Here is a 23,535-nt window from a genome sequence, read left to right on the forward strand (position 1 = left end):
ATTGTATTTTACACTCATTAGCAACCCTTATTTACAGACACAGTGTTAATCAGCAAACTATAAAAGTAAAGAAAATCTGGAAAAAAGATACCTCTTACTCCATCCCCCAGAGATTTATAGAATAGATAGTAGTGCCTCTGAGGAAAGATTAAAGGCTTGAGGGTTTTTGTATATTTCTTTGATTTTGGCCAGAAGATGTGTACTTTTTTTACTATAAAGGATTTCAGATTCTAAAGAGTTAACGTGGATAATGCTGAACAGTGATTTAGAGGCACAAATGTGGTGAAGTAGGTTGGAATTAAATGAGAGATTTTATTTAAATATGGGAAATGAGAGATTTTATTTAAATATGGGAAGAGCCTTTCTGAGGTTTTCATGCTAAAGTCCTAAAATATGAAAATTGTGTGAAGTCTGTATGAATGGCTAAGCTCTAAGAAAACAAAAAACATTTATATTGGTTTAAATTACCTAGAGAGAGGTTTGGACCCTTCCTTCTAGTTGAAGAAATATAAGATTCTGTGACCCATGTCTAATGGAAGTAGAACGTCCACTTGGTCATGTCTTGAGTTTGGTTTTATTCTCTTTGTCTAGAAGATTAAGATTGCGGCCCTGCGCATGTATACTAGCTGTGTGGAGAAAACTGACTTCGAGGAATTCTTTCTAAGTAAGTTATTGTTTGACAGTACTGAAAAGAAGAACAAATCTACATTTCATTTTTATGGTTATGTTTTAATAGGATAGGTTTTTTTAGTCCCTAGTGATACAGTTTTTCCTGCACAAAGCATATAATCCAAACTATTTTTCTCTTCAAAAAAATTATTGTATATATTTCTTTAGAGACACGGTCTTGCTGTGTTGCCTGGGCTGGCCTAAAACTCCTGGGCTCAAGCAGTCCTACCACCTCAGCCTCCTGAATAGTAGCTGGGACTAAAAGCACATGGCACTGTACCCCGCTGCTTTTCTTTTTTAATAGAGTAAACAGAGAGCAAAAGGATCCTATAAATAAAACATTTTGTTTATTTTGAAAAAAGAAACAAACTGTACTTTGACATTATCTCCCTTGTCCACACATGCATCTTTTTACATAAGAGTATTCATAGTAAACATATTCTGTTTTACAGTCTGGATTTTTTTTTTTTTTTTTTTTTTTTTTTGAGAGGGAGTCTTGCTCTATTAGCCCAGGCTGGAGTGCAGTGGTGCGATCTTGGCTCAGTGTAACCTCCACCTCTCCACCTCCCAGGTTCAAACGATTTTCCTGCCTCGGCCTCCCGAATAGCTGGGATTACAGGCATGTGCCACCACACCCAGCTAATTTTTGTATTTTTAGTTGACATGGGGTTTCACCACGTTGGCTAGGCTGGTCTCAAACTCCTGACCTCATGTGATCCGCCCTCCTTGGCCTCCCAAAGTGCTGGGATTACAGGCGTGAGCCACTGTGCCTGGCCCATTCTGGATGTTTTACTTAGCATTTTGACATGGACGTTTGGCCAGCTATTCCTCTTTTGTTTTTAATTTTTAATTGTTTTAATTAATCCTGGATTAATTATGATTTTTCTCATGTTAAAAGACTATTGGGTCAAAAGGCACATATAATTTTATTATGTATACCTCATTGATAAATTGCTTTCCAAAAGGGTTTTGTTGGTTTAGACTATCAGAAGCAGTTGATTGTTATCACAGTATTAATTTTGATGCTGTAAACAGTTATATTATTAACAAAGTTAATTAAAGCAGGTACTTGTAATTGGGAGAGATTAAATCATTTCTAGTTCCACAGATTTTGGAAGGAAATATATGCTGTGTACTTCTGTGGTAATAGTCACATCCTCAAAGCAGCATACACCTAAATGTATACATTTGAGATTTTTCTCTAGCAGCAAATATTTATATATAATTGTGTTCACAACAATGAGGAAAGCTGGGTGCAGTTTTGGTTATTTAATAACTATTTTTTTGTTTCATCGTATTTTTTGAGACTTGTTTTGGGTCTTGCTCTATTGCCCAAATTGGAGTGGAGTGGCGCCATCTTGGCTCGCTGCTACCTCCACCTCCCAGTTTCAAGTGATTCTTGTGCCTCAGTCTCCTGAGTAGCTGGGACTACAGGTGTGCACCACCATGCCCAGCTAATTTTTGTATTTTTTTTAGTAGAGGCAGGGTTTGGCTATGTTGGCCAGGCTGGTCTCAAACTCTTGGCCTCACGTGATCCACCTGCCTTGGTCTCCCAACCCAAAGTTATGGATTACAGGTGTGAGCCATGGGACCTGGCCTATTTTGGTTTTTAAAAATCAAATAAATACAAATCATTGTGTTTATTTTACTGTCTCAGCAGATTGACACCAAAAACTAAAATACCATACTGAATTATAATTCCAATTTAGTGTCCACCTTTCATTTCTTCTTTATTCATAACCTGGAAAGAATATTTTCCTGCTTCTTTGTTAGTCTAGGATAAGTTAGTCCAAAAGGAAAAAATATTTTTTCTCTATCTGATGAAGCTGTTAATATTAGAAACTGCTTTTTATCTTTTTCTTTTTTTTAAGAGACATTCTTGCTCTATTGCCTAGGCTGGAGTCAGTGGCTCTAGCCCTTTTACTGCATCCTTTTACTCCTGGGCTCAAGCAACCCTCCCACCTCAGCCTCCTGAGTCACTGGGACTACAAACACATGCCATTATGCCTGGGTAATTTTTTTATTTTTATTTTTTGTAGAGACAGGGTTTCACTATGTTGCCCAGGCTGGTCTCGAACTCCTGGTCTTAGGCCTTAAGTGATCCTGCCTTAGCTTTCCGAAGTGCAGGGATTACAGGCATAAGCCACTATGCCCAGCCTGTTTTTTTTTTTTTTCTTTAAGTGCCTTCTTGAATCCATGTGTGAAGTATTTTTCATCAGGTCTTTTTAAAACTTCATCCTCAGGCTGGGCGCGGTGGCTCACGCCTGTAATCCCAGCACTTTGGGAGTCTGAGGCGGGTAGATCACTTGAGGTCAGGAGTTCGAGACCAGCCTGACCAACATGGTGAAACCCTCCCTCCCTACTAAAAATACAAAAAAATTAGCCGGGCATGGTGTTGGGTGCCTCTAATCCCAGCTACTCGGGAGGCCAAGGCAGGAGAATCACTTGAACCCGGGAGGCAGAGGTTGCAGTGAGTCGAGATCACACCACTGCACTCCAGCCTGGGCGACAGAGGAAGACTCCATCTCAAAAAAACAAATAAACAACAAAAAAACAATAACAACCCTTATCCTCAGATGTCTGTTTAATATCTATTTTATATTTGATTCAATAAATAACTCAGAAATTTCTTAGAATTATTTTGAAAGGATATTTACTAGATATCTTTGTCTTGGCCAGCTGTTCATTACTGAAGGTTCTTCAGTTAATATTATAGTATTGAATAATAAGACTTTTTACATATTTAACATACCATGTTTCAATTCATAGCCTGTTGTAAACTACTTATAAAACTTAAGAAAAGTTTATAAATAACTGTTTTATACTATTAACTCACATAGTATGGTTTTACGTTTGTCTCATTTAGGAGTTACAAAATATTGTGGGCTAGGAAGGGCTTGTATTACTGTTTTCATTTTGTTTTATTTTGTTTTCAGAAACAGTTGAGGCTCAAAGGGGCTAAGTGACTCACCCAGGGTTGCCTAGCCAAGCCTTGAACCTGTGTTGTCTGTTTTAAAATCCAGGGATTTCTCCACTATAACATATTGTCTGTGAATGAGTGTAATTGCAAATTAGAAAATGTAATTCATTTTAATATTTTTTGTATTTTGTTATATTTAAATGCAAACTACCTCTGTGAGATTTTCTATTAGTATTGGAAACTGATGTTTATACTAACTATAGTGTGTGTCTGTTGGTGAGCTTTGTCCTAGCTTAGCCTTTGAAGTAGTTACCTAGGGAGAAAGTAAATTTTTCAGTAATGCCACTCTTCAGGTTTTCTGAGACTCAATTTGAGAATTTCCTTTTGAGACCTATAGCATGTTCATTTTTATTACATTCTATTGTGGCCCGTCTTTGTCATTTGTGGGTAGATTAAGTTTTCATATCAAACCAAAGTGCTTCCAAACTGTGGCTAGTGAATAAAAAGAGAACAAATCTGGAATATACCATCTGGAAGCAGAAGATTACAAATATCTTTCAAATAATTACACTGACTTTCCTGTGGCTTGGATTCTAAAGAGTAGGCCAGACAGGTTAGAAATAAGAGAAAGGGGCTGCGTGCAGTGGCTCACACCTGTAATCCTAGCAGTTTGGGAAGCCAAGGCAGGAGGATCCCTTGAGCTGAGGAGTTCAAGACCAGCCTGGGCAGAAAAAAAAAAGAAAGAAACGAAACAAGAGAAAGCAGTATATATATATTGCTTCCCAATATTGTACTTTTTAAAGTGGTCATTGCTCACTTGGACTTGTGGTATTTTAGGGCTTAACTTCTGGAGTCCTGAGAATTCAGCAGCCCGCTGTTTCTTAGATATTTTGAGGATGTCTTTTGTCTGAGCATGTTGCACTGATGAGTACACTGCGGTTTGCTGTCTGGTCTTTTAGAGATGTTCTGCTGTGAAGAGCACTTTGGAGCAGAGGTGGTCAATCAGTAGAGCTCCTGTTTAATTCCACAGTGTTGTCTGCAGACTGCTTTGTCTTTAACCCTTAAGAGACTGGAGGCTTTGGAGAGGAGGCTCCTTAATGAATACATTCTGAGTCTGTGGTTGAGGTTTATCACTGATACAATGTGAAATAATTAGTGAGGTTTTTCAAAGATAATTTCAATTCTACTATTTAAATAATTCGCTGAAAACCAACAATAGTGAATATTTATTGAGTACCTACTAACTTAATACTAACCATTTTGCTAAACATTTTATAGGCCTTATCTCATTCTCACAAAAATCTTACAAGATCAGTTATCTTGTTTTTCTCATTTTTACAGAGAAGAAAATTGAGTAATTTTAGCCAGTGTCACATAGTGAGTGAGAGGTAGAGTCAAAGAATTGAATCAGGCAGTCTGACCCCACATTAAATGTACAACTGTGTTATGCTGCCTCCCTATAACAGTAATGAACTATTTAATTGTATCCAACTTGATGTCAAGAAAGAAAGTGCCTAGCTTCAGAAACTAAAGCACTGAATGTGCATTGGAGCAAGAGTGTGATAATGGCAAAATACTACAGCAGGTTTTAACTTTGAAGTGTTTAAATGCATTTCATTGAACTAAAGAATCTGCTGTATTTTTACGTAGTTCACAGTCAACAGTCAATGGCGTTACTTTTTAGGGCTTTACCCTGTGGGCTTCTGTTCTGACACAGTGTGTATAGGGACTCAATCATATGCCAGCACTTTTCCCACCCTCAGCCCTGAGGTGACCCCAGAAGGGGAAATTGTGACCCAAGTCCAGCTGCTGGCCTGTCTGTCTGTGCTTTCCAGCCCAAGAACTGATTCCCTCTCTGAGAATATTGGAAAGGCTCCTGGAGGCTGCTGAGAAGCTTTGATGTAGAGGTAGCGATTGAACAGATTGTCCTTTAGAAGCAGCCAAATTTCATTTTCCAGATTGAAAGACAGACTTCCAAGAAAATTTTTCTTTTTAATGTTTTGTTCTAGCATCCAAAAAAGACCCAACTTCAGATCCGGGCTTGAGAGTTTCTCGGGGCTATTCTCGTCTAGGTGGAGGGTGGTTGGCCCATTCTCAGATGGCATGTGTCTTAATAGCTGTATGGCTGGCCAGGCCAGCCTTCAGCTCCCTCCTGCTGGGCTCTGAGAGGAAGTTGACTTGACAGCTGCTAGGCACCTCCCAGTAAGCTCACCAAAGTATTTTGGTGTCACTTTGTGACAGACTTGGATTCAAACTGCAGCCCTGCCACCAGCTTGTTAATATTGTGGCTGCCCACAAGTTACTTAGTTTGAGTCTGTTTCCTCATCTGTAAAATGAGGATTATAATGCTTCCCTCCAGGGTTAAAGTGAGGATTGAGTGAGATAATGTATTGACATGGCTTGCAGCAGATCTGATATGCAGATGGGCCCTTAGTGAGTTATTTTCTGATAGTGGTATTAGAGAGGCTGTTAGGGCAGGATTAAGAACACAGTGTTTGAAATCCAGTAGATCTGAATTTGATCTCAGGTGTCTCTTTTCATAGCTGTATGACCTTGAACAGCAATTGTCTTGGTCTCTCTGAGTCAGTTTTCTTACCTGTCAAATTTGGTATAATACCAATGATTCACTGAGCTCATGGATGTAAAGAATCCAGTAGAACATCTGGCATGTAGTAAGCCTGCAGTGAATTACAGCTCTTTATTATTGGTGCTGTTAATGTACCTCACGGGGGTCTGGGCCTATGTTTTATCTCCTAGTGACCCCTCTTTGTTATCATTTAGTACATCATGTACCTTGATGGTTGCTGAAAAGCAGAGGATAGCGCTACTTTCTTGAGTCATTGCCCCAGAGGACAGATTCTACCATAAGGGCCCCAATTCCCCACTTACTCTCTTTTTGCATCTTCCTCTTGCTCTGGCTTTTCTCCCTGTTATGTAGTAAGGAGGGCACATTCAGTGGGAGACCCCTCATCCAGCAGGAGGCTTTTCTTAGCTGAGTGAGAATTGAGAGGCTTTGATGTCTGAGCACAGAACTAATTTGTGGGATCTGAAACCAAGGAGAAGCCCTTCCCAGTTTTGTCATTTCTGGGGGGTGATGAACAGCCTTTCAGTAGGTACAATATGCTTTCTTATTCAGCTGCAGCTCCCTAGATCCCTGATTTTTTTGCCTAATCTTTTCTTTTTCTTTTCTTTTTTTTTTTTTGAGACAGGGTCTTGCTCTGTCACTCAGGCTCGAGTACAGTGATACGATCTTGGCTTATTGTAACCTCCACCTCCCTGGCTCAAGTGATCTTCCCACCTCAGCCTCCCAAGTAGCTGGGACTATAGGTGCATGCCACCATGCCCAGCTAATGTTTGTATTTTTTTGTAGAGACGGGGTCTCACTATGTTTCCCAGGCTGGTCTCAAACTCCTGGGCCCAAGCAATCTACCCGCCTCAGGCTCCATAAGTGCTGGGATTACAGGTGTGAGCCACTGCACCCAGCTCCTGGTCATTTCTTTTGGGCAAATCATTTAGCACACCCATATCCATAGCACATTGGGTACCTTACAGAAAGAAGACAGGAAAAGGATACTAGAAAGACTTAAGCTTCTCAGTGGAGCCCAACTGAAAAAAGGGAGGGAGTGTTTGCCTAGCTTTTCAGAATTCAAGCCCATGGAGGGAAAATACTGTAGAATCACACGGAAGCCAGAAGGAACCATAGAAATCATCTAGGCCACATTCTGCAAAGTGAGAAAACCAAGACTCAAAGGGGAGAAGTGATTTGTCCAAGGCCACATAACAAGCTGATAACAGGGCTGGAACTAGAAGGCTGGTGGTCTGACTAAATTCAATGGGTTTTTTTCTTTTTTTTTTTTTTAGACAGAGTCTCACTCTATTGCCCAGGCTGGAGTGCAGTGGCGTGATCTTGGCTCACTGCAACCTCCGCCTCCCAGGTTCAAGTAATTCTCCTGCCACAGCCTCTTCAGTAGCTGGGATTACAGGCGCCCACCACCACACCTGGTTAATTTTTGTATTTTTAGTAGAGACGGGGTTTCGCCATGTTGGCCAGGCTGGTCTTGATCTCCTGACCTTAGGTGATCTGCCCACCTCGGCCTCCCAAAGTGCTGGGATTACAGGCGTGAGCCATCGCAATCCTTTTTTTTTTCTTTTACTCCTGGTGCGCTATGATTCAAAGTTCTTTTATCCTGTGGTCTCACTCTATTGTTCTACTGGACTTTTCTGCAATAGCATAATCAGAGAGCACCGTAAGTGCCGTGCCTGCCAATATTTAAAATATGGTCAATATGCTTCCTTTAAACCCTCACATACTTATACCTTATTGTTATTTTCTAGGGTGTCAGATGCCTGATACATTCAATTCATGGTTTCTTATAACTCTACTCCACGTCTGGTAAGTGAGCAATTTAAATGAAGTCACCAAAGTCACCAAATGTATTTTTTTAAACACTGCTGACTTATAAGGTATAGCCTTCAGCAGGGCTGATTATATGAAATGGCAGTTGTTCAGGTGTTAAAAACTGTTCCATTCATTTTAATAACTGGTGTCTTGAAGCACATTTTTATTAAAGGTCAAAGCATAGGCCCAGAAGGAAACTAATATTTGTAGGATTTTTTCAAAGAACACCTAACCCAGTGAACAATGCAATCAGTATCTCTTAACAGACTCTATGAGCTTGGATGGAAAGTTTTCTCTCCCTTGGCTGTTTTAGGAAAGTTCACATTTACGTAAAAGTGGTTTGAATTGTGAGAATCCGTGGTCATTTTCATTGCTGGTCATCAGAAACCTATAACAAATTATAGCACTGACATTTACGCCTGTACCTCTAAAATGTGCATACAAGTTAGCCTCATGCCAGGTTTGTTGCATGTAAAAATATTTAACACCTTAAACAGTATATTTTTTCTTCAGCTGTGAAATAAGTAGCCAAAAAAAATCAATTTTTCATCTAATGTTACACAGTATTAAAGGTCAGAAGGATATAGGAGAGTCGTTGAAGTTGGGGGCTGGGGAATGTATTTTTTGAACTGCCAGATCTTGGGAAAGTAAATTCTGGAGAACTAAGTTTACTACTTTGACCATAGTGAGTATCTGAGGAACATGGGAATGGCTGCCCTGTCAAAAGGACCCTTGTTTGAGACTGCCTTCAGCTGAGCCTTTGCATCACACAACTGACTACTATATACTTTTTGCTTTTGATCACCTCTGAAATGTTTCTTCCTCTGTACTCACACAGTTACACTGAGTTCGGCTTAGGGGCCTAAGGTGGCAGTTTATTTTATGCTTTTTTTTTTCTTTTTTTCTTTTTCTTTTTCTTTTTTTTTTTTTTTTTTTTTTTTTTTTTAGACATAGTCTCACTGTGCTGCCTAGGCTGGAGTGCAGTGGTGCAATTGTGGCTCACTACAACCTCCGTCTCCCGGGTTCAAGCGATTCTTGTGCCTCAGCCCCCCAAGTAGCTGGGATTACAGGAGCGCACCACCACGCCCAGATGATTTTAGTAGAGACAGAGTTCCACCATCTTGGCCAGGCTGGTCTCAATCTCCTGACCTCAAGTGATCCACCTGCCTCGGCTTCCCAAAGCGCTGAGATTACAGGCGTGAGCCACCGTGCCCAGCCTATGCTATCTTTTTCTAAGCAGTAGTTTATTAAGTGCACACCATATCCTGGGCACTTTATGGGAACTAGGGAATAGTTCTCAAGAAGCTCACAGTCTAGTGAGGGAGATAAGATGTGTAAAATGGTCAATTATAAATCAGAACGCCTAAGTTATATAATAAATATGAGTAAGAAGTACTTATAGGATCACAAAGGAAGCTGCAACTATCAAAACGCTTATACTTCTACCTGTTAGTTCTTTGAAATGTGCCACGCATCAGGTAGCTTAGGAGGCACACTGCCTTCCTGTTGTCTTAATGGTGAAGGTTAAGGCATAGCATTCAGGGAAGGAAGCTGCATATATTGAAGGGAAAAAGTGCTTTTTTGAGAGAGGAGGGCTGTAGAGGTGGCACTGTAAAATTACTCACTGGAAAGGTGGGAGGGTTGCAAGAAGGCTAGGGGAACTCAAAGATAATATTCAGAACCTGTATGAAAGACTCTTTATTGCCCATATAGCTAGAGGTATCAGTGTTAGAGGGAGTGGATGGCAAAATAAAATAAAATATATAATCCTTGTGACCACATCCCAAGGTCAATACCCGACTAACAGCAACTGGGAGAACCTCGAAGCTACTTATAGTTCTTTAAAGTTTCCAAACTGTGCCTGCTGAATCTTCCTTGCTGAGGTTGGTTTAATTTCTGAGGAGTAGAGTGTACCACCCCCAGTTCAATCGAGAGAGGGAAGCTGTCTGCTTCAAATCTATACTTGATTCCCCTTCCACTCTTTCTCTTGCCTAGTTCTGATGATCTGCAGGTTTTGGTGGAAAGAATCTGTAGCTTTTCAGTTTGAATCAGCACTCTTCTTGAGGACCTCCTGTGTGTGCAGAACCATGGGATGTTGGAGAGAAGGGTATGACATGTGTTCTTTTCTGGTAATTTCTTTTGGGCAAATCAGATACAGACTCTGTGTCTTTATCTTGAAGAAACGTAAGTCTAATGGAAAACAGACATATAGCATGATTGCTTATAATGCACAACAGTGAAAGAAATGCTGCGCCCAAGACACAGGCAGATGCAGTGGAAGCACAAAGTGGTGTAACTAAATCCAGATTTGGTGATGGGGTGGAGTGTTGGATAAAGAGTGGCTTTGTGGTAGAGGTGACCTTTGAGATGCACCACGAAGAGTGACTAGAATTTCTGTCAGAGAAAGGGTGGGCATTTTAGATTGAGGGAATATTAGGAGCAAAAGATAGAACGTGTACAAGAACATGGAGTATTTGAGGGCAGCCAGTTGCCTGATGTGTCTGGGGCAGGTTTATTGAGGAATGTAGTGGAAGGGTCACCAGGAAAGTAGTTAGTTTGGGGCTCAGTTGTGCTGTGATCCTCCAAGAATTGGAGAACTCTTTCTTCTAATGGAATCGTGTGGGGGCGGGGTGGGCAGGCTGTTAGGAGGGATCATGGATCCACCCCAAGTCTGTGGAGAAGCCATGTTCTATTGGCCCTGCTCTCTTAGCCTGAAGCTCCAGGAGGGTAACTGAAGGATAGCCACATCAAGGTTATAGGACTCAGTGGACTTGCTGGAGGCGTAGGGGTTGAAGTACCTCTTGGAGGTGGTAGTATGGGGTGGGGGAGGAGGCTTAGAAAACAGTTAGCAAAGTAGAAATAACGCCTCCTCCCCTAAACAAAACCAAAACCAAACAAACTACTAATAAACAAAAATACCCTGGTGGCTGACATTTCAGAAGGTTTGCTTAGGTTCCCAAGGGTAAGGGTTCCCTGTTGACTCTTAGAATAAGGACAAGATTTCTCACGCCCTGTTAGTTCCCTGGAGGAAATGGTGTTTCACTTATCCTGTCTGATTTTTTTAGTTTCACAGTTTTTCTGTGGTTTAGGATTTAGGACTGGGACGCCCTCCAGCTCCTAGAGGACCCTTATCGGTTGTATACTCACTTGAGCTTGCAGCTGCAATGACTATGTGTTCATTGTCTTTGCTGAACAAGATTAGTATTGACTGTGGCTGCTGAAAAAATGCTGAGAGAGGCCACTGTCTGCGCTGTCCAGCATCCCCACATGGACTTGATAAAAGCAGGCCTCCTCCCCTATTCCCTATCTTGGCCACTGGCATCATGCCCACACCAGAAACCTGGGAGCCCTCCTTTGTCTCTTCTCTCACCCCTTCACCTGCTCAGTCACCTAACTCAAAATTTTTTTGACTCTGACCCATAGTAACAAATGCATGTTACTTTGTGACCAGAATGGACACATGAATGGACACATGAATCTGATACAGAAGTTCTGTAAAATTTATCCTTATAATGTCAGGTAATCTCTGGTCCTGTCTTGTCTTGTCTTGTCTTTTCTTTTCTTTCTTTCTTTCCTTCTTTCTTTCTTTCTTTCTTTCTTTCTTTCTTTCTTTCTTTCTTTCTCTCTCTCTCTCTCTCTCTCTCTCTCTCTCTCTCTCTCTCTTTCTTTCTTTTGTTTTAAGGAGCAAGGAGTTTAATAGGCAAGAAAGAAGGGGGAAGGAAGAAGCAGCTCCCCTGTACAGAGACAGAGGGAGGGAGGCTCCAAGGCCGAGAGAGGGAACTCCCGATATTTTCTATTCCATTTGAATTCATTTTAAACAGACATTGATGATGTCACCCACTAAATTGATTTCACTGAGTTGCAACCAACAGTACTTGAAAAGTGGTCTTTGGCCTCTAGCTTCCCTATCCCCATTCCATTGGCCTTCTCAGTACAAATGGGGTCAGTACACAAACACACACACACATACGCACACACATGCAGTCACTCCTTAATGTTCTCCATTGTTCTCAGAATAAAATACAAGTTTTGGCCGGGCCCAGTGGCTCACGGTTGTAATCCCAGCACTTTGGGAGGCTGAGGTGGGCAGATCACCCGAGGTTAGGAGTTCGAGACCAGCTTGGCCAACATGGTGAAACCCTGTCTCTAATAAAAATACAAAAAAATTAGCCAGGCATGGTGGCGGGCACCTGTAGTCCCAGCTACTCAGGAGGCTAAAGCACGAGAATCGCTTGAACCTGGGAAGCTGGGGTTGCAGTGAGCTGAGATGGCGCCACGCACTCCAGCCTAGACGACAGAGCGAGACTTTATCTCAGAAAATAAAAGTTTCATATCATGGCATTCACATCTGATCAAATGTGACCTATGGTGCCTTTACTAGTCTCATTTGTTGCTATTCTAGGCACCATTACCATCACTACTCCCTTCTCTGCAAGAAAAAGCAAAACTTTATAGTAGAAATATCAAGTCTTCTGCACAAAGTTTCTTCTGCCTAGAAGGCCCTTCCCCCGCCTCTCTACCTGACAAATTCCTGTTTTTCCTTCAGTATCTAATTCAGGTATTATCTCTGCTTTGAAGCCTTCCTTTCTGGGCAGGGAGATTTATGTAGTTGGAATTTGTGTTGGCATTATAAGTGTTAACAGATTTGTAGAGACTCCCCTTTTGAAATTGTCATGGAGCACTAGTACCTTCTCAATGCAGAAATTAATTTTATAAAATGGAATGGAACAAATAAAATTAGAACATACCTGCGATGGAGGTAGGATGGAGAGGGAGTAAAATGTAGTCTGTTTTTAAAGATTTTTTTTAAAGTCAGGTATTTCATAAATATAATTACTACTAGGTGTTTTGTGTATATTATCATTTATTTATTTACATATATTATTTCACACATGCTCACAACTACTTTATTCTCATTTTACATATGAGGGATCAGGGGCTTAGAGAAGTCAGATAACTTTCCCAAAGAAGTAGTTAGAATGTGGTGGAGAGGAAATTCAGGTGCTGGTCTGGCTAACTCAAAGCATTAAGTTGCTTTCCTCTTTAGTAATTATAACTACTAAAGTAGCGAATTAAATACTTAACATTAATTAATACTTAAGTACCTACTTAAACATAGATTCATAAAATTATGGCATTTTTTCTCTTGATTAAAGGTACTGTGTACAGCAGACAAATTTATTTCGTGCCCTCTTAGGGCTTAGGTGAGAAGAGAGACATTAAACAAATCACTAATAAAATACAACTCTGATAGGTGCAGTGAGAGGATGTGACAAGGCTATGGGGGAGAAGCTGGGAACCTCATTTAGTTTAGGGGTGGGTCAGTCAGGGAAGGCTTCACTGAAGAGGACATTTACATTGACACCTAAAGGATGAGTAGAAGTTAGCAAGTGAAAGAGTGGATGAAAAAGCCTTCCAGGTAGAGGGATCTAGTGGTTTTCAAACTTTTTATCAGCAGAGTCCTTTTTAAAAATGAAATCTTATGCTCAGCCACCATATATGATGTATATGATAAAAGGAGGTGGGAATGACCTGCTTGCTTCACATCTTCACAACATGCCCACTGAAAAAAGACCGCTAAGTAGTTCCATGGAAACTCAGAATGCAGTTTAAAAACTACAGATCTAGTCCAATTCTCTCATTTTGCAAATGGGGATACAGTTTTGGCAATTTTAAGGAATTGTCTCAGGCCACTTACTCAGTAGTGGCGGACCCGAGACAACTCTGAAGTTAGCTATGGTTACCTGCCCCTTCTAAACACTTTGCTTCCTTTCTGATTGTCCTATTTGGTGGTCAGGGGATAGGGGTCTCTTCCCCTGAGTATGAACATGTCATATGAGCATAGCAAACATTTATGGATCACCAGCTGTATGATGGGCCCCATGTTTCTTGGCGCTCACTATCTGTGTCCCGGGAGAGGCCACAGGTAAACCTGAAACTAGCACAGGGTGATGTACAGATTATATGGGATCACGGGGGAAAGGGGGTTGCCTGGGGATAGTCAAGGAAAGCAGTTACCTTGGCCTTCTGGGGGCCAGAACAGACTCTATGGGATTGAGGAGTAATTAAGAGGCAAAGAAGTTATTGTAAACTACTTTTTAAGAAGTTTCAAGTGAGGGGATGATCACTTGAGGGAAAAACGGTTCAGAAGGGAAGCATTTAGTTGTTTTTTATTTTAAAATGGGGAAACACTAGAATGATTTCCTAAGCTGAAGGGAAGAAGCCTTTGGGAAAGAAGAGAAGGAATTAAAGTGTGGGGATGGGAAAGGGTTAGAAAGCAGACTGGTGCCAGTCTCAGCACAGCCAGAGAACTGCGTTGGCAGACACTGGCAGCCTCTGCAGAGGCTCTTTAAAACCACCACAGCACTTTTGATGTAGCTGTAGGGCATTCAGGCTTCTGCTGGATTCCAGCAACCCCAGGCCTGCTATACATGGTGAGCCCTGGCCATGTGCACATCCTCTTTTGCCCTCCCCCAGCCAGAGTTGCAGTGTTCAAACACCCACGCTTGTAGCTTTATTGCCCAAACCAAAGGCCTATGCAGCAGCATTTTACCAACATTGTATACCCTAAGTGCGCTGATACCTGGTACCCAGGGGCTTATTCTTTATAGTGGATCTGACAGGCAAGCTGCAGGCCAGGTGTAGCTCTTGGAGGAGGCTCATTGTCAGGTGAGATGGCTTCAGGAAGTGCCTCACCCAACTTGTCTGTTTGCCCACAGGCTGTCCTGTGGCCCTCATGCTCTCCCTAGAAGGGTTAGGCTTCATGGTGAGGGAGTTTGGGAAACCAGGTGGAGATAGCCATGTACACAGCCCTGGAAAAGGGTCAGCGTGCCAGCTTACAGATCAATAAACTCATTCATTAGCACACTGCTGGGGCTTCAGTGTAGCCATCTAGGCTCTGCTTTCTTGGCCTCAGCTGGTGACAGAGTAAGGGAAACAAGCTGTGTGAAAATCCCCTTTGGGATTCCTTCATAGCAGCCAGAGTGACGAACCTGCCCAAGTGCCCGCTAGTCTTTATTAATTCAGAATCAGATTTACTCTAAGCAGCTTATAAACTACCATGTGGGAGAAACAAGGCCAAAACACAACTAGCATTGTCAGAGGGCCCAAACAGAGCGAGCAAGACTGGATGCTCAGAGCTGCCAGTACCTGGCAGGAGGTCAGCATTAGGAATAACAAGAATCTTCCCTCCCAGATTTAGGCTGACAGGAGGAAATCATAGCTAGGAAATTCCCCTGTTCCTTTGAACTCTGCAGACAGTGTTGTTGCCTTCCAATTTGTCTTATTTAGCAGGAAGAGGTTCTTGGTGCTGTGCTATCACAGAATGGGAGAAAAAGGGGGAGCTCAGGCTTCATTCCAGCTTCTTTCTTCCCTACTATGCAAACTTAAGTTACTTAACCTCTTCAGAGTGTGTTTTCTTTTCTGTGAAACGGGGACAGTTATAATGTCTGGAGAGAGAGAATGAGTGTAAATGCATCTTACAGTGACAAGCCTCACATTACAGAACATAGTAAATGGTAGTAATCATTATTATTATTTTCCATAAGGCAGGATTGATAGCTTCAGCCCTTTATTATTTGATACTCCTAGTGAGTGACATTTTCTTCCTTTGTCCGGTCTCCATGCTTGCCTTTTAGAGATATTTGCGTGCCATGTTTGAACACTCCTTTTTTTCCTTACTTTGCTAGCTGGGTTATTTGCCTTTCTTATATGTAAAAGAGATCAGTATTATATATGAGCCACTGGAATCACTGAGAGACAAAGATAGTACTGTGAAGCTTAAAACCTAAATAATACATTGTGGGTTTAAGAACATCATCAGGCCAGGCGCCGTGGCTCACGCCTGTAATCCCAGCACTTTGGGAGGCCGAGGCAGGTGGATCACTTGAGGTCGGGAGTTCGAGACCAGCCTGACCAACATGGTGAAACCATTTCTCTACTAAAAATACAAAAATTGGCTGGGTGTGGTGGCGGGTGCCTGTAATCCCAGCTACTAAGGAAGCTGAGGCAGGAGACTCTCTTGAACCCGGGAGGCAGAGATTGCAGTGAGCCGAGATCATGCCACTGCACTCCAGCCTGGGTGACACATCAAACTTGGGAGGAGCAGCTTGAGTTGATCCTAAACAGAGAGTAGTAGCTTCTGCACAGATTCAGTCTATATTCAGAGTAGGTGCTTAGTAATACTTATTCAATAAATGATTAGTTAATTAATATAGGAATCTTTTTCACTACAGGATTGTTTTTAAAGTTTATTTTGCATTTTTTTTTTTTCCTGGATACAGATTGGCACACTGATATTTTGCTTTTTTTTTTTTTTTTTTTTGAGACGGAGTCTGTCACTGCTAATGCCAAGACTGGAGTGCAATGGCACAGTCTTGGCTCACTGCTACCTCTGCCTCCCAGGTTCAAGCGATTCTCCTGCCTCAGCCTCCCGAGTAGGTGGGACCACAGGCACCTGCCACCATGCCCAGCTAATTTTTGTATTTTTAGTAAAGATGAGGTTTCACCAGGTTGGCCAGGCTGGTCTTGAACTCCTGACCTCAGGTGATCTGCCCACCTCGGCCTCCCAAAGTGCTGGGATTACAGGCATGAGCCACCGCGCCCAGCCTGCATTCTTAAGGGCAGTTTTTATTTATTATGTTTTAGCATGGAAGTGTGTTATCCCCTCCATAATGCCCCCTGCCCTTCTCAATTCCCCCTCGTTTCCAACAGAGGTCTGACATTGTGACTTTAAATCAGTGGCAAAATGTAATTTGACCTCTCAGTGTTAAATTTAGGCATTTATTATGAGGGTATACACCCATGATGTGAGTTAAAGTGAGCTGCATTGTGAAATAGCTTACTTAATGACTCAACGTTATTGTTATATGGTCAGAGTCTGTGACAAGTGTTGGCTTTGTTTTGCAGTGGGTAGCAGGATCTTCAAGTCTTTTATTTTTATTAACCATTTTGACTTTGTTTTATTTATTTATTTATTTTTCTTTCTTTCTTTCTTTTTTTTTTTTTTTTTTGAGACAAGGTCTCACTGTGTCTCCCAGGCTGGAGTACAATGGCGCAATCATAGCTCACTGCAACCTCCACCTCTGGGGCTCAAGCGATTCTCCTGCCTCAGCCTCCCAAGTAGCTGGGACTACAGTCATGCACCACCGTGCCCCACTAATTTTTTTTGAGACAGAGTCTTGCTCTGTTGCCAGGCTGGAGTGCAATGGTGCGAACTCGGCTCACTGCAACCTCTGCCTCCCTGGTTGAAGAGATTCTCCCGCCTCGGTCTCCCAAGTAGCTGGGATTGCAGGCATGTGCCACCACGCCCAGCTAATTTTGCATTTTTAGTAGAGACGTGGTTTCACCATGTTGGTCAAGCTGGTCTTGAACTCCTGACCTCAGGTGATCCGCCTGCCTCAGCCTCCCAAAGTGCTGGGATTACAGGCATGAGCCACCGTGCCCGGCCTAATTTTTGTATTTTTTGTAGAGATGAGGTTTCGCCATGTTGTCCAGGCTGGTCTCAAGCTCCTGAGTGAGCTCAGGTGATCTGCCCGCCTCAGCCTCTCAAAGTGCTGGGATTATAGGCATGAGCCAACGCGCCTGGCCTATTTATTTTTCTTTTACCATTCAACATACTTCAACCTTTTCTGAATGATTCAGGATGTCCTGATAACTCTTTTTTTTTTTTTTTTTTTTTTTTTTTTGAGACGGAGTCTTGCTGTGTCACCCAGGCTGGAGTGCAGTGGCAGGATCTCGGCTCACTGCAAGCTCCGCCTCCCGGGTTCAGGCCATTCTCCTGCCTCAGCCTCCCGAGGAGCTGGGACTACAGGCACCCGCCAACACGCCCGGCTAATTTTTTGTATTTTTAGTAGAGACAGGGTTTCACCGTGTTAGCCAGGATGGTCTCGATCTCCTGACCTCGTGATCCGCCCGCCTCGGCCTCCCAAAGTGCTGGGATTACAGGCTTGAGCCACCGCGCCCGGCCGATAACTCTTAACTGTATTTTGCCAGACTATTGTCTTTGAGTTGTATCTGTTGAACCTCAATTGCTCTGCTATTTTTTTCGTGTCCCTATTAAATAAATTTTTCATTTCCTCTTTTCCTATTAGGCTGCTAGCAGTTACTCTTGTTATAGGTATGCTTGCCTCCAGTTAGCCAGTCTTTTTTTTTTTTTTTCTGATGTGCTATTTCTAACATGATGCTAGTTTTGAAGCTTAAATTACCGTACTTGTGAGGACTGAATGAAAAATAGGGTCAATAGATCCTGGAGGGTTTGTTCTAATCATTAAAGGAGGCAAAAACAACAAAAACCTTAGTAGGACTCTGGGATCAGATTGTCTAGGTTCAGATCTCAGTTTTAGCACTTACTAGGTTTGTAAGACTCAGTTTTCTCACCTGTGAAATGAAGACAGTGAGGACACAAGTATCAGCTTCATGGAGTTGTTGTAAAAATTAGGAAAAATAATGCATCCAAATCACTTGGCCTGGTGCCTGGCACGTAGTTGTGTTAACTGTTAATTATAGCACTTGTCTGTTTTTGCTATTTAAGTTTTTTTTTTCTTTCTTTCTTCCTGTTAGTCATTTTTAGAATAGGAAAAATTGCCAGATAAACTAGTTGAATTCAGCGTCAATCAGATGTCACCCTAATAATGGTCAAATAAGTTAGTAGGAATCTATTATCTCTGGTGTCCAAAAGTTTTCACTGGGGTGTCTGTGTATGAAACAGAGTTGGAGTTGAGATTTCTTCACTTCCATCCTTCCATTCCAATATCAGATGTAATTTTTTCTTAATATCTGAGAATAGTATGTTGGCCAGGTGTGGTGGCTCACGCCTGTAATCCCAGCACTTTGGGAGGCCAAGGCAGGAGGATCACTTGAGCTTATGAGTTTGAGACCAGCCTGGGTAATGTGGCGAAACCCCATCTCATCTCTACAGAAAATACAAAAGTTAGCTGGGCATGGCGGCGCATGCTTGAAGTCCCAGCTACTCAGGAGGCTGAGGTAGAAGGATGGCTTGAGTCCAGGAGGCAGAGGCTGCAGTGAGCTGAGAGATTGTACCACTGCTTTCCAGCCTGGGTGATAGAGCCAGACCTTGTTTCAAAAAAAAAAAAAAAAAAATAGTGTGTGTAGAATGCTAGCACAAAAGGGAAGATAAAGAAGGTACCATTTATGTAAAAAGAATACACACATACATAAACTTGTGTGTGTATAGGTTATATGTGGAAGGATTCCTAAGAAACTAGTAGCTGAGGTTGCCTTTGGGAGAGGAGCTGGTTGGCAGGGGATGAAGATAGGAAGGAGACTTGGTTTTTATTACTATGTGCATGTATTACCTATTCAAAACAGTTATCAAACAAGAGTAAATTGAATGTGATAGGCTTCAAGGTCAGGTGGCCTAAGAATTGGTATTCAGCTACTTGTTTGGACATTCCAGGCAGCTGACTGTCTTAAGATTTTGGCCCAGCCTTCAGCTCTGCTTTTCCCTTGAAGAGGATAAACAAAAAAGTCCTTCACAACAGGACTACTTTTCTGTCCTTAACTACCTAGTAAATTCGATTCACAAACTCAGGGAAAGAATTAGGTGAGCATTTAATTAGCTGAATGTGGTACTGGTGATTGGACAGCCCCGTGGATCAGAATCCTATTTTCCCAGTAGAACTCATGGGAATCTTCAGTAACTTCTGGTTTATAGGAAGATTGATTCTTTGCTTTGGTCTTACAACTTTATGTGTAATGAAATTTGCTGCAGAGCTTTATATAGCAATTCTTCAAATTAACCTCGTTCTGTTCAATGTCATTTTGTTACAACAGTGATGAAGAAAAAAATAACAATTCCCATCTGGGGCCACTGTCTGTGTGGAGTTTGCATGTTCTGTCCATGTCTAGGTGGGTTTTCTCTGGGTCCTCCTGTTTCCTCCCACATCCCAAAGATGTGCACACAAGGTGAATTGGCATGTCTAAATTGTCCTTATTGGAGTGGGTGTGGGTGTGAGTGTGCCCTGCCATAATGTATGCATAGCTCACATTATTTCAGTGTTTAATATTGGAAGTCTTTTGGGTCTTTATTTAGAAGTTTAGTGATGTTTTTGTGACCAGAAATATACTGTAGGAATATAACTCTTGTTTATGTCATTTAGCCTATGGTAAAATAGGTTTCGTATGTTTTTAGGCTTACAGTTACAGTTTCCAAGAATCTCTCTGTGATGTTAAATGAAGAGTTACAATATTTAGTGTTCTGCATCAATAAAAGGTCTGTTGAACTTATTGAGTCCAATGTTCTAGGAGTAATGAGAATTTGCCCTCGTTTGGCTGGGCATGGTGGCTCACGCCTGTAATCCCAGCACTTTGGGAGGCCAAGGCGGGCGGATCACGAGGTCAGGAGATCGAGACCATCCTGGCTAACACTGTGAAACGCTGTTTCTACTAAAAATACAAAAAATTAGCCCAGCGTGGTGGCGGGCGCCTGTAGTCCCAGCTACTTGAGAGGCTGAGGCAGGAGAATGGCGTGAACCCGGGAGGCGGAGCTTGCAGTGAGCCGAGATTGTGCCACTGCACTCCAGCCTGGGCGACAGAGCAAGACTCCATCTCAAAAGAAAAAAAAAAAAAGAATTTGCCCTCCTTTTATTTTCAGGTGTCAATCCATGTCTTCTAAACTGTTAGTATTAGCAAAATTAGGTACAGGTTATAACAATCTTTGCTGGTTGTATATTTCTCAAAAGGCAGGTATAATCTTTAGTTTATATTTCTGGATCAGAATATTCTGAAAATGATGGTTCTATTAAAGTAAATTCAGTCATGTGTTGCTTAATGATGGGGATCTGTCCTGAGAAATGCATCATTAGGTATTTCATTATTGTATAAGCAGCATGGAGTATACTTATACAAACCTAGGTGGTATAGCCTATTATATATCTAGGATGTATGGTATAACCTATGGCTCCTAGGCTATAGACCTATGCAACTTATTACTGTTCTGAATACTGTAAGCAGTTATAATGGTAAGTATTTGTGTATCTAAATGTATCTAAACATACAAAAAGTACAGTAAAAATGCAATATAAGAAATAAAAAATGGTATTCTTGTATAAGATATTTACCATAAATAGAGCTTGCAGAACTAGAAGTTGCTCTGGATGAGTCAGACTAATTTGGCTAATTTTTACGGTTTTTGTAGAGGTGGGGTCTCACTTTGTTACCTTGGTTGGTCTTGAACTCTTGGGCTCAAGCATTCCTCCCACCTTGTCTTCCCAAAGTGCTGGGATTACAGGTGTGAGCCACCACACCTGGCCATAGGCTACACTAAATTTATTTTGAAATTTTTTCTTCAATAATAAATTAAACTTAGCTTACTGTAACATTTATACTTTATAAACTTTTAAAATTTAAATATATATATATATATATATATTTTTTTTTTTTTTTTTTTTTTTTTTTAGGTAGAGTCTTGCTCTGCTGTCCAGGCTGGAGTACAGTGGCATGATCTTGGCTCACTGCAACCTCCACCTCCGGGTTCAAGCGATTCTCCTGCCTCAGCCTCCTGAGTAGCTGGGACTACAGGCATGCGCCACCACGCCTGGTTAATTTTTGTATTTTTAGTAGAGATGGAGTTTCACCATGTTGGCCAGGCTTGTCTCCTAACCTCAAGTAATCCACCTGCCTTTGCCTCCCAAAGTGCTGGAATTACAGGTGTGAGCCACTGTGCCCAGCCTAAAAAAACTTTTTGACTCTGACATTTTAAGCTTAAAGCATGCATTATATAGCTTTCTTTATATTGTTATTCTATAACCTTTTTTCTGTTTTTTTAAATTTTATTTTCTACTTTTAAAAATTTTGTTAAAAATTAAGACATAGAGCTGGGCGCAGTGGCTCGTGCCTGTATCTTAGCACTTTGGGAGGCCAAGGTAGATCACTGGAGCCTAGGAATTCGAGACCAGCCTGGGCAAGATGGTGAGACCCTGTCTCTACAAAAAAATTTTTAAAAGTAGCCGGGTACAGTGGCATGCACCTGTAGTCCTAGCTACTTGGGATGCCGAGGCAGGATAGCTTGAGTCCAAGAGTTTGAGGTTACAGTGAGCTATGATTGTATCACAGCACTGCAGTCTGGGTGACAAAGTGAGACCCTGTCTCTGAAAAAAGAACAAAAACCAAACTGTGACACAAACACTCACATTAGCCTAGGCCTCTACCAGGTCAGGATCATCTAGACCAGGTGATAGGAATTTTTCTGCTCCATTATAATCTTATGGGACCACTCTCATATGTGTGGTCTCTTGTTGACCAAAATTGTTATGTGGTACATGACTATATTCACCAAATTTGTCCTTTTCCAGCCCTGGTGATATTTATATATTTAATTATAGGATTGAGGCTGGGAAGAAAGGGTTAACTTCTCAGAGACTCATCTGCTGTCAGTGCTAAGGAGCGAATCTTCTTCCAGTAGCTGGCCACTGCCTGCTGAGTGAAGTCCATACTTTTTCTTAGCAAGTCATTTCAAAGCTCTTCATGACCTTTCTGGCTTCAGTTTTCTGCATCCTATACCCTGTCCTCTCCACAATCTAGGTATTCATTGTTACATTAATATCCTGAACTCTTCCATGGCCCTGCCTTTGCTTAGAACATTCCATCAGCTGGACATTCTCTTTGACTTTTGTCTCAACCTGTTCAACTTCAGCTTATCCTTCCAAGATCCAGGTACAGTGTTTCATTTCCCATGAAGCTTTCTCTGATTCTACTCAGCCAAAAGTCATCCTCTTAAACTCCATTGCACTCTTCTCTTGGGAGATCTATGGCATTCCCTTTTAGGGCTGTATATGTGTGGTGTACCTTATCTGCCCTAGAGGAAACTGCTCCATAAAAGCTAGGTTCTAGTTTTAGCCATCACTCTAATCCCCACAGCATCCAACGGTACACCTTCACACAATAGGAACTCCTATGTTCATTGAGTGAATTGTCAGTCACCATTTTGAAAGTGTCTTTATTTTGCCTTATCTTTTCAACTGGATAACCATTTGAGCCCACTGTTATCTGTAAGGGCTATAGAACAAACTGTGTTATGAAACAAAAAACACTTCATCCCATGTTGATACAGTTAGAAAGTTTATGGTCTGAGAAAATCTGTGCCTTTTAAACCTCAGAGGGCAGGTGTATTAACAAACTACAGAATTTTCAAATAAATGAAGAATTCCATTACCTCACTATTGCTGTTGATGAATTGGCCTCTGACAACACTTAAGCATCAAAACACACAGCGTCTTTTCAGGTGAGAGGCTGACATGAGGGATTTGATTAACTTTTAGAAAAGTCTTATGAAAAAGGACTGTTGAACTTTTCCCCAGTTTGTTTCTGCTGTGGAATATGCTCTGTGTCCTATAAAGTAGCCAAATCTTTTTTCTGTGACCTGTTTCATTGTTGTCACAAAGTGCTTTTTTTTTTTGAGATGGAGTCTTGCCCTGTCGCCCAGGCTGGAGTGCAGTGGCGTGATCTTGGCTTACTGCAATCTCTTCCTCCCGGGTTCAAGCGATTCTCCTGCCGCAGTGTCTCGAGTAGCTGGAATTACAGGTGCGCG

The 23,535-nt window shown here is 41.7% G+C and overlaps 1 protein-coding gene across 7 annotated transcripts in view; it reads left to right on the forward strand.

Moving 5' to 3' along the window:
• UQCC1 (ubiquinol-cytochrome c reductase complex assembly factor 1) overlaps positions 1-23,535 on the forward strand; it is a 117,971-nt gene that overhangs the window by 40,419 nt on the left and 54,017 nt on the right. For all 7 annotated transcript variants that reach the window (XM_055266675.2, XM_055266674.1, XM_055266677.1 and 4 more), the window contains 2 exons: positions 592-664; positions 7,925-7,982. In XM_055266675.2, the coding sequence (XP_055122650.1) occupies positions 592-664; positions 7,925-7,982 (131 nt within the window). The remainder of the gene's footprint in view (positions 1-591; positions 665-7,924; positions 7,983-23,535) is intronic.

This window comes from Symphalangus syndactylus, chromosome 24 (assembly GCF_028878055.3).
Source record: "Symphalangus syndactylus isolate Jambi chromosome 24, NHGRI_mSymSyn1-v2.1_pri, whole genome shotgun sequence".
Taxonomy (NCBI): domain Eukaryota; kingdom Metazoa; phylum Chordata; class Mammalia; order Primates; family Hylobatidae; genus Symphalangus; species Symphalangus syndactylus.